Source organism: Ranitomeya imitator, chromosome 5 (assembly GCF_032444005.1).
Source record: "Ranitomeya imitator isolate aRanImi1 chromosome 5, aRanImi1.pri, whole genome shotgun sequence".
In the NCBI taxonomy this organism is placed as follows: domain Eukaryota; kingdom Metazoa; phylum Chordata; class Amphibia; order Anura; family Dendrobatidae; genus Ranitomeya; species Ranitomeya imitator.
In genome coordinates this window covers 72,000,135-72,018,021 of record NC_091286.1, presented here as the reverse complement: position 1 = coordinate 72,018,021, position 17,887 = coordinate 72,000,135, and the positions used below count along the sequence as shown (strand labels likewise).

General features: G+C 42.7%; 1 protein-coding gene across 1 annotated transcript in view; it reads right to left on the bottom strand.

Moving 5' to 3' along the window:
- Positions 1-833: 833 nt before the first annotated feature.
- Positions 834-17,887, bottom strand: part of JAG1 (jagged canonical Notch ligand 1) — a 48,544-nt gene continuing 31,490 nt past the window's right edge. The window contains exons 10-26 of the mRNA XM_069768787.1: positions 17,528-17,641; positions 17,087-17,133; positions 15,564-15,737; positions 14,991-15,141; positions 14,308-14,472; positions 14,105-14,218; positions 13,061-13,174; positions 12,851-12,964; positions 11,861-11,977; positions 11,451-11,478; positions 10,762-10,847; positions 7,496-7,609; positions 6,726-6,835; positions 5,284-5,523; positions 4,645-4,776; positions 4,334-4,481; positions 834-2,522 (exon numbers count right to left, since the gene is read on the bottom strand). Coding sequence (XP_069624888.1) covers positions 2,068-2,522; positions 4,334-4,481; positions 4,645-4,776; positions 5,284-5,523; positions 6,726-6,835; positions 7,496-7,609; positions 10,762-10,847; positions 11,451-11,478; positions 11,861-11,977; positions 12,851-12,964; positions 13,061-13,174; positions 14,105-14,218; positions 14,308-14,472; positions 14,991-15,141; positions 15,564-15,737; positions 17,087-17,133; positions 17,528-17,641 — 2,423 coding nt within the window. The 3' untranslated portion in view covers positions 834-2,067. The remainder of the gene's footprint in view (positions 2,523-4,333; positions 4,482-4,644; positions 4,777-5,283; positions 5,524-6,725; positions 6,836-7,495; positions 7,610-10,761; positions 10,848-11,450; positions 11,479-11,860; positions 11,978-12,850; positions 12,965-13,060; positions 13,175-14,104; positions 14,219-14,307; positions 14,473-14,990; positions 15,142-15,563; positions 15,738-17,086; positions 17,134-17,527; positions 17,642-17,887) is intronic.

Sequence of the window (17,887 nt, the reverse complement as noted above, 5' to 3'; positions counted from 1 at the left end):
ATTCCAATATCACAGGTTTTCATACAAAAAAAATTTAATAAATATTACTTTCCAAAATTTGTAGCCTTGAACAACACATCAAAAGAGGCAGGGTTTATATAACACTAATATCACAATACAGGGAATCTTCTGGATCTCTGCGGCCAATGATCAGGTCACAGAGTTTTGGTGTAGATGTATACAAAGTTTGTAGTGTAAAGGCGTTACACGTCCCATTAGTAACACAGGGGTCCAAGTATGGAATGCTTTTTTTTTGGTCCGGACACACAGGCAACTTTTTGTGATGAGTGGCAACAAAATGGCATACGGATAACAAAAAGATTTTTTTTGCGGGTGGGAGGGCAAAGTACAGATTAACCTGTCAAACCAGGAATTATTTTTGCATGGAGAAAAAATAAAAAAAATGTGTATTTGACAAAGAACAAATGGACATTAGACATCAGGGTCAAGTTTTTGCCTTTTCAGTTTTGGCCTGGCCAGCGTGCCATTACATCAAGGGTTTTCTCTTTAAACTATAAAACTAAAAAAAAAAAAAAAAAAAAAACACCCATGTGCCTTATTGGAATGGAAGACAATATGTTATGTGGAAAAGCAACAGCGATCACTGGTTTTGTACTGTTCAAGTATTCAAAATCTAGCTTAATAGAATACTCTGGATTATCAGCAGATTACAAAAGAAAAATAAAATTAAAAAAAATATCTACAAGTGGTTCTTTAGTTACAATTTCAAGATAGAAGAAAATCAAAAATTTACAAAAATACAAGATTGCGGAGCTTCGAACTTCAGACAATTTGATTTTAATTATTTTTTTGTATTTTTTTTTCCTTTTTTTAAACATGAACGCCGACATTCCTTGTACATGAATAGCTCTACATGGCTCCTCACACTGCCTTGTAGCAGAATATCTGCCAGTCGCACTTTTTTCCTTGTTTTCTTTTTTTTATTTTTAATATCAAAGCCAAAAGCAGCAAGTTTTTTTTTTCCTTTTCCCTAAACTCTACCTCTGAAAACGGTTTAATTCTCAACTTACAAAAACATTTCTTTTATGCGATGCTTTATAAAGTATTTAACATCTGACAAAATGTACAAAAAGAAAAAACAAAAAACACAACAGCATTGAGGCATGTGCGCCCATCCTATTCATAAAAAATAAAACTATTTTTAGAACACCTTAAATTTTGGCATATAGTTAACATGTAACAAGAAATAAATTTGGGAAGTGAAGAAAAAAAAAAAAAAAACCGAAGCCACAAGCTTACAAAGCTATAAAAAAAAACCTTCAACTCTAAACAAGTACATATAAATAAAAAAAAAAAAAGGAATGATATTTAAGGCTCTTGATTATTAAGTTAATAAATCAAATATACACAGTGATTAATAAAAAAAATAAAATAAAAAAAAAAGGAAAATAAAAAAATATTTACAGGTCTATACAAAACTTCTACGTGACAATTCTTCATTTTATCAGCAACAGCTGACAGTCTCGCCCGCCGCCCTCCCAGATTCCCGACACAAAAATACAATAAAAAAAAAATAAATAATAAACTTAAATTTCGATAGTTGCTGTGGTTCTGAGCTACAAAGGCACTTTCAAATACAGAACTAGTTGTACGTTACTATAAAAACCAAATATACAAAATTAAAAAAAAGGATATATAATAAATATAAATAATAAAAAGGTATTATGTCTAAAGGCTGTATTATTGTGGACACCAGTCAAAAATGTGGCGTGTTATAAAATAAAAAAAAGGAAAAAGGAAAAAAAAAAAAAAAACTAGCTAACTGCGAAGGCAATGCACGATCTTCTGGGAGGTTTCAGCTTCGGCTGAATTAACATTAGGGCACTTTTCACTAGTTTTGCATAGATGTGAAATGCAGCACTTGGTATTCCAGCCAACCACAGCAACTATCTTTGCCAGTGTAAGCCAGCTTGTCAAAACTTAAATTAACATAGGGATTCTAAGTAAATAATAGCCTTCGACTCAAATATTACACAACAGTTTAAGAACTAGAGAGTCGCGAGCCCTTAACAGCAGACACCAGCTCTGCATGGCAGCGCCGCTCCGCTATACAATGTACTCCATCCGGTTTAGACTTTGTGCTGTTTCTAAGTCTCTGTTGTCCTGTTTATTTGTCCAGTTTGGCTGTTTTGTGGGGGTGCCATTAGGCGGCTTTTCATCTCTATCTACTAGCGTGTAGGCTGGCTGTTTCACGTATCGGCTCTTCTGCTGGTGTTTATCCATGTCGTCTTCCTCTACTTCCGAGTTGTGTGTCCTTATTTTGGCGTTGATTTTTTTGTTTTCGTAGTCTTTGATGGGAACGCTGATGGACGCGTGCTTTTCGATGGGGTTTTTAATCTGGTTCAGCTGCTCTCGGACATTGTTGGTGGTGTTGTCGTCGGTGGCCGTGTGACTCTGGCCGCTTGGCTTCCTACGTTTCCAGATGCACCAGTAAAAGGCAGTGATCAGGCAGCAAATCCAGGCCACCGTGAGGATGGAGCTCAGCAAAGGCACAAGGAAGTCTAGAGGGAGGATGGAGAGGGGTTAGGATATGGTTTCAAGAGACACAAAAAGGAGACGACTGCAGTTTTCTAGAAATTAAAGGGACTGTAAGTAAAGAATGACTGTTCAAACCAAGTATAGGGGCTCAGTGCTTCACGGCAGGGTCAATCATTTCTATACACCTTCCCACCTACTTGTTTCCCTGCAGTCTCCACTGCGTCTTTGATTGACAGCTCTGGCTTCATAGGAAAAGGTGGAGATAGATGGAAACCAAGCATGTAGGAAGGTGTATAGAAATGATTGGCCTGCTGTGATGTGCCTGTACTTGGTTTGAACAGGTTAGGTTTGAACAGTCGGTCTGTGCCGACTGAATCCCTTTAAGGCCGGGGTCACACTTACAAGTGTGATGAGAGAAACCCGCACGAGTCTCTCGTATCAATACCATGCACTGCCGCCAGCGCTCGGGATCGGAGTGTGCGGCTGAATCGAAATACATGCATAGAAATACATGGAGCCGAACACTCCGGTCCCGAGTGCCGGCGGCAGAGCCAGGTATTGATAAGAGAGACCAAGTTTCTCGCATCACACTCGCCAGTGTGACCCCCTGACCTAAAAAGGACTATCAGCACAAAATGACTGTTCAAGCCAAGCACATGCACTCAGTGCTCCATTATCATAGCCAAAATGGTCAGTACATCTTCCCACCTACTGGCTTTCCAACTATTTCATTACTTCTCTGGCTCCTATAAGGCAAGAGCTGTCTATCAAGGAACAGAAGGTAGAGATAGATGGAAAACAAGGAAATGGGGAGATGTAGAAATGCTGCAGATTTGTTGCACGTTATAGTACAATTTCCTTTGTGGATAAGATTCCACAATGCGGCCGCAGCCATGTATAAGGGATTTTCTGCGTGTATGACTCACAATTGCATACCCTAAAAAGGCCATAGTGATAATAACTAGTACACAGTGCCGTAGCGTGGAATGAAGGCTGGAGCATCGATCGTTATGTTATATGAGGCAAATATATCTACATAGCAAAAAGGTGTTATCTGAGCATGCTCTTGTGCCAAGTGTCTTTGGCGTGCTCAAATAAGGTGTTAGAGTCCCTGCGGCTGCATGTCTTGCGGCTGGTTAGGCAATCCCTGTATGTGGTACAGCTGTCTAAGAACCGTGAGTGAGACATGCAGCCGCGGGGACTCAAACATATTTTTCAAGCACGCCAAAGTCACTTAGCACCCGAGCATGCTTAGATAACACCTTATCCCAGCACGTTCACGAATCACTAACTCGTGGGTAACTTTAAAATTTCAAAACATCAGCCATGGGACCTTGCTGAGATTTACTAATAATTAAAAAAAAAAAAAAATTACTTTAGGGAAAAACCTGACTACCTACATATGACCGTAAAACCATGGTATTATGAAAGTCACTGAGGCCCAAGCTTTGTCTCTTGTTATTTCGCCTTCTAGTCCAGGGGTCCCCAACTCCAGTCCTCAAGGCCCACCAACAGGTCATGTTTTCAGGATTTCCTTTGCATTGCACAGGTGATGCAATTATTACCTGGGCAAGACTAAGGAAATTCTGAAAACATGACATGTTGGTGGGCCTTGAGGACTGGAGTTGGGGACCCCTGTTCTAGTCTACCAAATGGATCACTTTGGATAAGGACTTGTTCTTACCTCAGATTTAGGTCTAGGACAAAAATGGAGCGATAGCCGCTCAGCTTGGCCTTTCTTCAAACCACCTAATTAAGGCTATGGATGCCCTAAGACGGCTTAGACACACAAGTAAGCGCTGTCAATCCTGGCATGTAATGGGTATAGTCTCACCTGTTCTGCTTTTAGTATGTGTTTGCACTCGGACTTCTGCCACCGATGCGATAAATGTGTTGTTTCCATCTCTTTTGCTTACGAGGTCGATGATCTTCTCCGTGATACTCTGAATGGTGCTTCTTCCATTTCTGGTTTCATCAGCAGACTGGAAGGAAACACAAAGCTCGGTCAGAAAATTATCTTTTATTCATTTTCCTATATTATATAGAAAGTCATCTATGGAAAAATTACTGGTGTGTAATAACACACGCACGCACGCACGCACACACACACACGCGGTTGTGTAAAACACCATATATCTGACTTACTATAGCAACGTGGATCTCATTGTTTGCCGAAGGAGACGGCTCGCAGGTAACGTAGATTGAATATTTCGCTGAAGCATTCTTCAGGATGTTAAGATTCCGCAGTTCATTGCAAATGCTTTCTGTAGTGAGGCCCTGAACACAAACACCACAGGTTAGTGACACTAGAAAGGGACAGTTTGTGTCACCGAAGTCTGATAACCAACATGTAAAGGCTCAACGTTACAGCACACGATTACCGACAGTGATCAACTGGGCGGAGATGAAAATAGTAATGTGATCGGATACAGACAGTGAACTTTTCCCATCTCCAAGATCCTATCCCAATATGTAGTAGGAGTAATAATAATATTAGTTATAAATGTAGTATAGTTCTTCTGATTTGCAATGTTTCTTACCTCATGTGTAGGGCGCCGCAGTAGCTTAGGTATCCATGGTTACAACTGGAGTGACAATAAGCTAGTTACCAGTGGTCGTAACCATGGATACCCAAGGCCCTGCACATGAGAAGAACTATACTACATTTATAACCAATTAGTACACCTACTACATATTGAGATAGGAATACCCCTTTAACCATCTGGACAGTACCATTATAGGAGATTTTTGGGGTATACAAGTATATAGGATGGTCTCACTCACCGGGGACATCAGCTCCTTGTTGAAGGTGAAAGTGATGTTCACACAGTTATTGTCCTGATAGCTGGCATTGGCGTTACATTTTGTCTTCACCGGCGGCTGACCAGAGGGCCAACATTCCCCGGCTCCAGTACAGGGAGGGACAAAGCAGTGGTCGTCTTTGATGGGGACACAAGTTTGGCCACTGGGACACTCGCTATGACCTTTACTGTGCAAATCACAGCGCTGAGGGCCACACCATACCTACATATTAAAGCAAATGTTAACATACGGAAAGAAAAAAATATATATCATATATAATGAATAAAAACATAATAGTGACGCCACTTCTATATGGAGGCTGAAATTCCTTTAATCCTAATCTGATGCAGAAAGTCAAACAATCCTAATTCCTACTACAGCACTGCACTAGCAATAGGGAACTGCACAAGGCTTGAAACAAAATGCTTACAAAGGGAAACTGTCAGCAAGTTTGACCCCGCCAAATAGTTTAGACGGGGATGTAGCCCAGTGACAGATGAACTCACTAGTACCTTTAGAATGTCAATTTATTGCCGGAATCTTGAGAAATCCACGTTTTAGTGGTATGCAAATGAGGTGTTAAGTGCAGTGGGTGGGGGAATGCACTTAACACCCAATTTGCTTACAGCTAAAAACGTGGATTTCTCCAGATTCAGGCAGTGGGTTGAAACGATAAAAGGAACCAACGAGTTCATCTCTCACTGTGCCACATGCGCATATATAACCGGGTTAGGTGCTTGTGGGGTACGGGCCGAACTTCCTACAGATTCCATTAAAGGCTCTTCTGTTTATGGACGGTCCAACAATCCACAAAATGTAATGATCAGGACAATCTATTGCTGATATGACATCATATATACCATACATCATATATACCATATTATACAGCAGCGTGATCCGTCACACATATAATGTCTATAAAGTGTAGAAGTGTGTGTGTGTGTGTGTGTATATATATATGTGTATGTGTATGTGTATGTGTATGTATGTATGTATGTATGTATGTATGTATATATATTTTATACACACACAAGCACACATACTACACTTTAGCTATTATAATAAGTGTGTGATGTATAATATCTCGTACACACACAGCCTAGACCTTGCATAAGTTCGTAGGTTTATGTTCTGTCAAGCGAGGAAACATCTAAGCTCAGACGTAACGCATCATCTCCAAGGATAAAGAATCAAGTGCATGAACATGAAGCACAGCATATCTTCAAAAAAGCCGGCCGTGTGTACAGCATGAACTGTGCGGCCCGATGACTGTGGGTGCATCGTTACATGGCGAAGACAAGACGTTCATGATTTGTTCAAAGACTTTTTTGTCATTAATGTGGAACTCGTTGTGATATTAGTCTGTGTGAACAGCTCTCTGGTGCCCCTGGGAAGTGTAAGCATCCGGTCACCGCTCCGCTTACCTTCGAGCAGGAAACCCTTCCGTTCAGACATTGGCACGTGTTACACTCTTCGTTCCACTTGGCACCATCGGGCATAACATGTTCGTCAATTATACAAGGCCGGCCCGTAACTGCAGAGATAAGAGGGTCTGGCTTAGAATAATTGGTCCTCAACCATCCTCTCCATTAAAGGTGCAGTCAGATGGCCACAACACGGACGACGATCGCATCGCAGTGCTCACAGACTGGCCGGCGGCTCGCCCCACAGCTGCATAGAAACACATACTGTCACAGTCCGAGCACTGCAATGCGATAGTCAGCCGTGTTATACGACCGTCTGACTGCACCCTAGGCTACAACTATAGCTTCCATTTTAGGCAATTTAAAGGGAACCTGTCACCTGAATTTGTCGGGACCGGTTTTCAGTCATATGGGCGGAGTTTTCGGGTGTTTGATTCACCCTTTCCTTACCCGCTGGCTTCATGCTGGCCGCAATATTGGATTGAAGTTCATTCTATTTCCTCCGTAGTACACGCCTGCGCAAGGCAATCTTGCCTTGCGCAGGCATGTACTACGAAGGACATGGAATGAAAATTCAGGTGACAGGTTCCCTTTAAAGGGATATCATGAACAGGACAGATGCAAACAAGTGAGTACAGATTTCTACCACCCACAACACTAATGAATATATTGATTGGACGCCAGCATTCGGCAGATTCCAGAAGCTTTATGTGAAGTCCTCTAGATACCTTCTTAGCATAATATACAAGAGATCAGGACATGGCTTGTACCTTCTTGACACTTTGGGCCGCTGCGGCCAGGTGGACAGATACAACGATAGCTGTTGATCTCGTCTATGCATGTAGCTCCAAAGGCGCAAGGAGACGACTGACACTCATTGATATCTAGAAAGAAAATTAAAAAAAATTTAAACCAACTCACCGAAGCACATTGTGCAACATAACTAATATGTCCTCCCTGAGTTACTTGGCTGTTTTACTGCTAATTACATCACGCAACCTTTATAACAGCAATAAAAGCAGAACAACGTAGGCAAACACTGAGCGCTGGCTGCAAAAGGAAGAAAAAAAAAACCATGATGAAATTCAAGATGTAGTTAAGAGTTTAAGGGCAAAGGTAAATGTTCTGTCCAAAACTTCCAGGAACTACACAGATGAAGTGATTATAGTAGAGACTAATAATGATGATGGGCGCGAGCTGCCCATTACTGCAGCCTCCATGTAAGAACTCACTTTTTTTTTTTTTATAGTTAGATGTAACTAAACATTACAGATCAAGAGGAAAATAAGAAGGTAGCAGATAAAACTATGCAACGGACCACTGTATAAGGAGGCACTTGCTAGCACCTTGGGCTGTTCTAGGGTTTTCCAGCAATGGAAAGAACAAAAGGTTTGTCTGTGATCAGAAAAAATTTTTTTGTATATTTTCCCAGAAAACAGCTCAACTCGTAGGATGAGTCTAATTCACTTAAATAGGAATAGGCTGCAGTACCAGACATGGCCTGTAGACAAGGGTGGCGCTGTTTCTGGTAAAGACTAGTGATGAGCGAGTATACTCGTTGCTCGGGTTTTCCCGAGCACGCTCGGGTGGTCTCCGAGTATTTGTGACCGCTCGGAGATTTAGGTTTTGTTGAAGCAGCTGCATGATTTACAGCTGCTAGCCAGCCTGAGTACATGTGGGGGTTGCCTGGTTGCTAGGGAATCCCCACATGTAATCAAGCTGTCTATCAGCTGTAAATCATACTGCCGAGGCAACGAAAACAAAAGCTCCGAGCAGTTACAAATACTCGGAGATCACCCAAACGTGCTCGGGAAAACCTGAGCAACGAGTATACTCGCTCATCACTAGTAAAGACCTTTTACATACTCACACAAAACCTAAGTAATAGAGTTAGTTAAGGAATGGTTCGGTGAAAAGAAGTCCTCTAACCACGGGAGAGGTGATGATTACTACACAGGTGGGGCTCTGACCACTTGTGTCTGCACCGATCACCAGAAGGGGACACATTGATCCTTGTTCTGATGGAGCAGCAGTGCCCCTGCCAGAACACCACTACATTTATTCTCTTTTGGTGTTGCTTAAAAAAGCCAAACGCTGCGCTCGGCAGTCATGTAGACAATGATTAGAGCAATGGCGGCTCCATTGTAAGGCAGTAAGTGCCCGCCCTGGATTCCAGTGGTTAGACCCTCACCGATCAACAAGCGAATAGGTGATAACTTGACAAAACATGGCCGATACTGAAATATAAAGTTCACCAGAAATTAAGTCCACACATTATTATGGGCAGCTTTTCAGACAGAAAGCACAGTAATTTTTCCTAAGCCAAAAGGTTGACTTATTATTTTCCACTGTAATAAAATGTGGAGCCGGTTAAGTTACAAAGACGTTGGACGAGCCGTCTACCTCCTCCCCATCATCTTTCCCTTAGAAGTCCAATCTCTTCCTCTGATGCATAAACACAGAAGATCTTCCCTGCCTGCAAAGACCTGCACTCAGCACGCTGGCCAGAGCTTCTAACGAGCAGGCAGCGAGGGAGGGATGTCGTTATCCATACGCCAACTAGACCCCGCTTGGCTGCCACCCAAATCTGAGCAAGCCTATTCATAAATGGGTGTGTGAAAGGTTCCCAGCTGTATTAGCACGGCTATGGCTTTCCAAGAGGAATCTGGTGTGAAATCTACAGGGATAACATTTGGGACAGCATGCCATTTAGAAAAAAGTCAAGGCTGGAGAACGCCAGGATGGATGGAAATTACATTCTGTGCCATCCCAAGGCAGAAGTACGGGGAGCGAAACCGCAACTTAACGCTTCCTTTTCCAAACAAAATAAAAAGGAAATGTGAAACGCGTTGAAGGACATAAAACTTATTACAGCCTGACCAGTAGCGGGTTGGGAGGGCAGTGCAGGGCATATTCTGATATACAAGTCTAAATGCAGTTAACCAGATCAGTGGTGGCCAGTTTTCGTGTTTTGGGGACCACAATGAGTCTTCTTGTATGTAGGGTCATGTACAGTATAATTTTGTAGAACTTCTGGGTTCAGCAAAAAAAAAAAAAAAAAATAAAGAGTCTAAAAAAGGTAGTAAATAGCTTAAACTAAAAAGTGTTTTACCACATAACTGCCCACCACTCTGGTCCATTTACTTGAGCACTGTGCTTAAGTGCCATCCACTGCTGCAGCCAGTGATTGGCTGCAGCAGTCACGTGATACAGGTTTATTCATGTGTCCAATGGGAGGATGGAAAAAAGTGCCACAGCGGCAGAGGATTTATTATGTCAAACCCCTTTATAGAGGCACTTCACTACTATGATATTGAGGACTTCTCTTCAGGATGGCTCATCAATGTCAAGTCAGCGGTGCACAATACCAGACACCCCACCGATCAGCTGTGCTCCGCTCCGGCTGAATGTCAGCAAATGTGGAGCTGACCAGCACAGCTCCAATAACAGTTTAGTGGCTGGTGACAAGTAATACAGATCCGATCCTATCCATTTGACTATAGGCCAAGTTCTAATTCTGGAAAAAGTGGGGAGGAAAAGGCGGTGGTGTCTGGGCGCTGTAGGGTGCGCGCACAGCGGCCCTTCATTATTTGGTGAATATTGGAATTGTCCCGCGCACAGTTAATCCAGGTGAGTGATCCACATCCCACCAGCTCCTCCCCAAACACCCCATGGTCTCACACAGGGAACGCTCCTTTTTTGTTTGCATATACTACAAGCTGTAATTCTCGGCAGTGGCCAGTGAATAGTTGATGGAACGGTGCTGTTCAGCTCCGCTACCGCTTACATCCAGTCGCCAGTGCGGGGTGTCGAATCCTCACCAATCTGATACTATCTACCCCTGGGACAAGTCCTAAATGTCACACTAAGCATAAGTAAAGTTTGCACTTAGAAATAAAGGATATCAGTGGGGTTGGAGGCCAGAGGAGCCGTATGCCCCAGTAACAATTCCAAGTTTCAAATGTGCCCATTACATAACAGAAATGCTGATTGTTTCCTCAGATACGGTCACCCAGAAAAAAACCCCAATACTTACTAATTCTACAGTCAGGACCAGCAAATCCAGGCGCACATTCACACCGGTACCAGTTGTCTCCGTCCACACAAGTCCCACTATTGTAGCTGAAAGAACACAACACAGACATTAATTCTCCGCAACAATAAAGCATCAACGTTTATTTGCATCATGGCAGAGGAGAATTTATAGAAATTCCCGAGTATCAGATGAATATAGAGAAACACTTCAGCCTTTTGTGTAATCGAAAAGACTTTTACAGGTTCATAAAAATTCTCTTTACGACACGAGCTGGTTCCCTTTACACAATCATTATCATAGACTTCCTAGCAAAGATGCAGGCGACCAGACGGGAAAGCGCAGTTCTGGTAACAATCAGCCTTTTTGATATATTCCCCATGTAGTAGTAAGGATCCCCGTATAGAGGGGGCATGGATGCCATTTAGGACATGCACTCCCTTTTGCAAAATATGTTGCTTGCCCTCATAGGTGTCATAGTTCAAAAGGGCAGCAGGCAGAGAGGGAGGCAGGCAGGCAGCAGGCATCTCCCCACCTCAATACTCTGGGTGGTCAGCACATTTTAAAAATTTCTCTTAAAAAAAAAAAAAAAAAGGGAGGAGTCCTTGAGACCGTGCATATTTGGCATTTCCCTACAGGGGTGGATTTTCCATGTTTTGCAGTAATACATATTTGTTTGCAGTTGTGCTTACCATGGATGTGGGCTGCAGTCATTAGTATCTAAAAACAAAACAAACAAAAAATAGAAAATTAAACACAGGCCACAAACCGGGAATCACTCTAAACAAAATCAATCATGGGGTAATTTTATGCATTATAATAAAATCACGCAAACACAGGAAGAGACCCTTATAGGCGAAAAGGCACAGGATAAAAGTGAGCGAGGGGAAGCAGACAAGTCGTGTAGGAAAACACTGGGCAACATCTGTCTCTGGTTATCTCAAGCACAACTTTCTCAAGCCCAGGTGATGCTGACGTCCACATCAAATGCTTCGCTCTTCTGGTTTCAATTTAGGGTACACGGGGGTGACGGGATGAGCTAGAAGGTCTCCGCGTGGATACCCCCTCCCCCATCCAGGGCAGCACTAGCACTTAAACTTACTTTGAGAGCATGTCGGACCTTCCCAGCCTTCTTTGCAAACACAAGTGAAAGAGTCCCCGCGGACCACGCAAGTTCCACCGCTGAAGCAAGGATTTGGCAAACAGCTGCTGTTTCTTGCTATGAGGAGAACAGTGCAATGTAAGCATGAAGCCGAGCATGGAGCGGAGGTCTTAAGAGCAAACAAGATGTTCCCTGCGAGTTATTCTCCGCACATTGCAAGCAACAAACGCCCTCCATCTGCTGAGGTCCTACAAAACCTAAACCTAGAAGATCACAAGCCATAGTGTGAGGATCTGAGATTTACTAATAGTTTAGTGGCTAGTACTCCCAGTTTCCTTCCAGTTATTAAATGGGATTGGCAGGATCAACCAACATTTGGCCAAAAGGCATAATTTAAAAAAAAAAAAAAAAACTACCATTACTTACATGACGATTCTTTGGTTACTCCAGAGCCAACACGCCCGCGATCTCTCCATTTACTTCTCTACATTCAAGACATGGGTACTGCGGACGCCAATCAGACCCCAATAATGATGCCAAGGTGGACTAAACAAGACCCCATTTAGGCCAGTGATTGGCTGCAGAGGTCGTGTGGATAGATGGCGTGTGACCATCGCAGAAAGGTGAACAGAGACCAGTGGGGAGTCTTGTAATGGCAACGCAGGAGCGACAGGGAATTCAGCAGGTACCGAATGATCATTTTGAGCAAATTTTTTTTTTATTTAATCGAAGAAAATTACGGAAAAAAACCACCACTAAAAAAAAAGACCATTACAGATCTTTTAAGACAAACAGTTATGCTACTGGCAGTGGTTTTTCAGTACTTCTTTAGATGCACCTACAGCACTTTAGCGGTTACCATGGCAGAACCTACATGGGGCTTCCCTAAATGTTATTTTTGGGGAACCAATTGACTGTTTTGATAAATACTGTCCCTTTCTAAGAAGTGTTACAGTTCTACTACAGGATTCATCCCTCTGGTGAACTTACCAATATTACAAGTGGTTCCCTCCCATCCAGGAGAACATATGCATTTAAATGTATCGCCCTCGTCGTAGCACGTCCCACCATTGTTGCAGGTGGACTCGTCACACTGGCTGTCTTCTGTATAAGAGGGGAAAAAAACAAAACAAAAAAACATGGTTATAGGTTCAGCACTCAAAGAGATCAACATTTATCCTCAATTAGAAACACACTTACGGGAGTGGCACGTCTTTCCTTTCCACCCATTCTTACATTCACAGTAGAAATCATTAACCAAGTCTCGACAAGTACCTCCATTGTGGCAAGAATTTTTACTGCAGTTATTTATGTCTATAAACAAGAGCAACATATATAGCACATGGTTAAAAACAAATGTATAGGACGTAAGGATCAGAGAATCAACCTCACCAATCTCTAAAAAGAGACATTAAAAGGGGTATTCTGATTATGTGGCGAGTCTGCAGCCTAGTGATGAGTGAATGTGCTCGGCTAAGGGGTTATCTGAGCATGCTTGAGTGCTAACCGAGTCTTCAGCGTGCTCGAAAAATCTGTCCGAGTCCACACAGCTGCATGTCTCACGGCTGTTCGAGAGCCGCAACACTTGGAGGGATTGCATGCTTGTTAGGCAATCTCCACATGTGTTGCGGGTGTCAAACAGCCCTGAGACATGCAGCCGCGGGGACTCGGACATATTTTTTGGAGCACGCTGAAGACTCGGTTAGCACCTTATCCAAGCACTTTCGCTCATCACTACTGCACACTTTCCAATCCTTATAGCCTTACACCGCATGCTGTCAGGATTCTCTGGCACTGCAAATGAGAGCAGGCCAGAGAGTATGTGATTTGCAGACTTCCAGCCATGTTCCCACTGGACGTGCTCGGCATCGCAAAATTCACTTTCAATGAGCGAGGCCAAGGAACGTCTAGTCGGCAAGTGACCTCATGTATGGAAATCACCTACTTGTGGTCACGCTCTCAATACGGGAGAATCCTGACCGCGTACAGTGCGCCCGCTGTAAGGCTTTAGTAGTCTGCAGTCATATAGATTAACTGCAGACTGTCACCACAAACCCTTGAATACAATTAATGATTTCGACAGAAATGAAAAACCGACAATCCCTCAACAACCGCTAAAGACTGACCTACATCTCCAACACTAATGTTTAACCCTCAACATAGCCATTTACAGTGTCACTGCTTGCTCCAGGACAATAAGCTTTTCCTTGGCAGATCAGATCACGAATTCTTCCTGCCACTCACTTATTTCACAGTACGTTCCTTCCCATCCTTCGCTACATATGCACTGGTAGGAGTTCACCCCATCAATGCAGGTCCCACTGTTTTTACAAGGGTTGCTTTCACAGTCATTGATATCTGCAATGAAAAACATATATTGTAATATATCATATTATTCATGGCAATGACATCTCAATAAATATTTATAACCACAAGGGTGCACTTACTTTCATGACAATATGTGCCGGTGAAGCCCTTGTTGCATTCGCAGGTGAATTTGCCACCAGCCTGGCTCTTGCACTTCCCATGTGGTCCACACACATTAGAAGAAATATACCTCACTCCTTCCGGGGTGCTGTTGGAAGCCACCGCAACCGTGCAGCTGTCAATCACTGCAAGATCGGAGGACAAACCACGTTTTGTTTTGTTTTTTAAGCATTTTGGGTGGAAATTACTAAAAGCAGCTTTACATTTCTCGCCAACAAGTAAGGAAATGCAGCATTTCTAACTGGACTTCTCAGATTCCACCATGGATGCGTTTTTTGCCCAATTTTCATAGGATTTAATCCCAGTATGAGGAATCTGGTGCAGATATTACCGACAATTATCACCTCTAGAGTCCAGAAGCGAAGTATTAAAGTGCGACTTTGTCTTGTAGATCTTTCCTTTTTTTTTTAAATAATTTTAAAAATACCAATTTAGAATTCCATAATACAATGGGTCAAAGCACTTAATTGACCCATGGAGCAAGACTATGGATTTAACCCCCTAGACACAGCTGGATTCCATCCCCTTGCTGTGAGGGTCATGACCATTTACACGGTTGTTGCACACATAAGTGATGGAGCTGTTGGTGGGAGCCCATGATGTGGCAATGATGGGCCGGCACAGTGACGGGCGGCACGCATACCTTCACAGGGAGTAGTGCGACAGTGATCTTTTAGCTGGGAGCAGTTCTTTCCCTCGTAGTCCTCGGAGCAGTTACAGAAGTAATCTGTGGCCAGATTAAAGCACTTGGCTCCATTCTGGCAAGGGTTGGGCTCGCAGTAATCTATGTCCAACTGTAAATGGGAAGCAAAAAACAAAGGTTTTATTATTACCCCATTCAATGCTAAAGGGAGCAGACGCTCTGGAATCTGACCTTTTCATCTCTCTGCCTCCATTAATTTTACGTAAAGCAGAATGTACAGCCCTGCTTTCCCTAGATCCGAGCCGACAGATTCAGGATATAAAACAGTCACCAAAGGCCAGCAGCGAGCGAGCAACAAAACTTCTAACACGCAAAACATTTGCGATCTGTTTAACTGAATGGATCCGATTTCTCGTACTCATTCCACCCCCGACTTTATTGGCAGACAGCTGTAAGGAGTATGACTATATAGCAAGCCTGGCTGAACAGAAGGTATGTAGTGTACAAATCATTAGGAGGAAAAAAAATTGGCCTACGACCATTCCTTAAGGTTTGCATTTCACCAGCGCTCACCTGACAGAGGTTTCCAGAGAAACCAGCAGGACACAGACATTGAAATCCATTGATTTCATCCTGGCAGTGACCCCCATTCAGGCAAGGGTTGCTGGCACATTCATTGATGTCTTTCTCACAGCGCTCCCCTGCATAGCCGGGCGGACAGATACAGCGAAATCCATTAACCAAGTCCTGCAATTGACACAAAAGGAAGGCCGTTCACTCAGATCCAACAATAACTTGTTAGAAAGGAAAAAAATATCCTCAAATGAACGTAGTGTATTTTTCAGCATCCCACCATAAAAACAAATACGGGCATATATACACAATGGGCCATTACGCTCGTCATACGTGCACGCATTTTATTTTACGTCGATGAGTATTTGTTCGATTTGCAAAGCACAAAATTGATTGTGTGTATGCGAAGAATAATGGCCACAGAATAACAAATATATACATAAATCATCACGGACCAAAGTGCTGAAACGTTATAATGTACAGCAGAGGCGGCCTTACAAAGAAGTCCAACGTGATGGACAGCTACTAACTAGTGATGAGTGAAAGTGTGCTCTACTAGGGTTTGTATCGTGTGCTCTGGTACGCACGCAGTATCACGGGTGCTCGAGTGACAAGTCAGTAAAAAAACAAACAAACATGCGGGGATTGCCTGCCATAGATGGGTAATCCCCGCATGTTTGACTAACATCCGCAAAGAATGTAGGGCCTCGAGCAAGTCTTTCGAGCACCCGCGATACTCAGTGCGTCCGCGAGCACCCGAAGAGCGAGCACTTTTGTGCATCACAATTATTAACTCATTAGTCTGTAAAGGGAACAGGTCACGATATACATGCAGTTCGATATGTGGACAGAATAGTATAGAGAAGGAGAAGCTGAACAGAATAATACATAGAGTTTTTTATGGAAAAGATGGAGCACAACTTTTATTGTACTTTATTCTTGGATATCACCGGTGTTTGTCTGCAGGAGTCCAGTGGGCGGACCTACTAGTGATTGACAGTCTTCCCCGGACGACTGACAGCCATCTCTGTGCGCACAATCACTAGCAGGACCTCCCGCTGGACTCATGTATTCAAACACCAGGGATTTCAATGAAAAAAAAGCATGTTTTACTTAACCTTTTCCCACAACAATGTCCATCAGTCTGATCAGCTTATTCTGCCTGCAGATCAGAGACCATCTTTAATATAACATGTTCCCTTTACACATGCATTGGAGGTTTTGATAAGGGCTGCTACTACAGATGCAGTAAAAAAAAAAAAAAAAAAAGTGTAGCCTGCTGTACTATTATGAGAGGTAAATAATGGACAAACCTGACGGATATCGTTATAGAAAACGGGGTCCATCAGGCTCCACTAGTGTCACCTAACAGTTAACTTATTTTTGTTTTTCCGCTTCTTTAACGGAGCCAAACAGTGGAAATAAATAATGCAAATGTGAACACCGACCTTAACAAAAAAAAAAAAAAAGATCCTGTATAGCAAGGTTTGTCATAATGCAATTAATAGCGTAAAGAGACGTACCCTGCACGATCCTCCATTTTGACACTGGTCAATACAATCATTAATATCTAAAGAGGGGAAAAAAAAGGGAAAGAAATATTACACATTGTGCTTGTGCCCATGACTATGCACACACCGACTGCCGGCGACAGAATGCAAATCTGTAGTACAGAAGCGAGATAGCGACGTTTCCTGCATCCTTTCCTTTAGATAAGGTTATTCTTAAGGGTGGGACCTTGAAGCAATTCTTTCACAAGCTTTCTCAACTTCACATCATTGTTTTAGCCATGTTATCAGAATATGCCCATACTACAGACTAATACGTTTTGATAAAATTGTATATTTTCTTTCCAGGCGGACAACTCCCTTTTTCCTTAAATTATATATTGGCCGTATATTTTCATCTAGGGTTCAAAAATAGGTAGAGACAGGAAGAGGGGGACATGTGAATGGTGTACTTACTGATGTCGCAGTTCTGACCCGTCCAGCCGGGGATGCAGTCGCAGTAGTAACTACCGATGAGGTTTTTGCAGGAATTTGCATTCACACATGGCTTAACTTCACACTCGTTGGCATCTTAAAATAAAAAAGGTATTGATATAGGTCAGCTGAAACCGTTGGCACTTCATGGCGCCGCATGCTTTACCTAGACACTTATACCACTATGCTCATTAATCAGGTTTGTGGTATTGCTGCATTTCTTAAGGTACCTTCACACATAACGATATTGTTAACGATATCGTTATGTGTGACAGCGACCAACGATCAGGCCCCTGCTGGGAGATCGTTGGTCGCTGGGGAATGATCAGGACTTTATTTTGT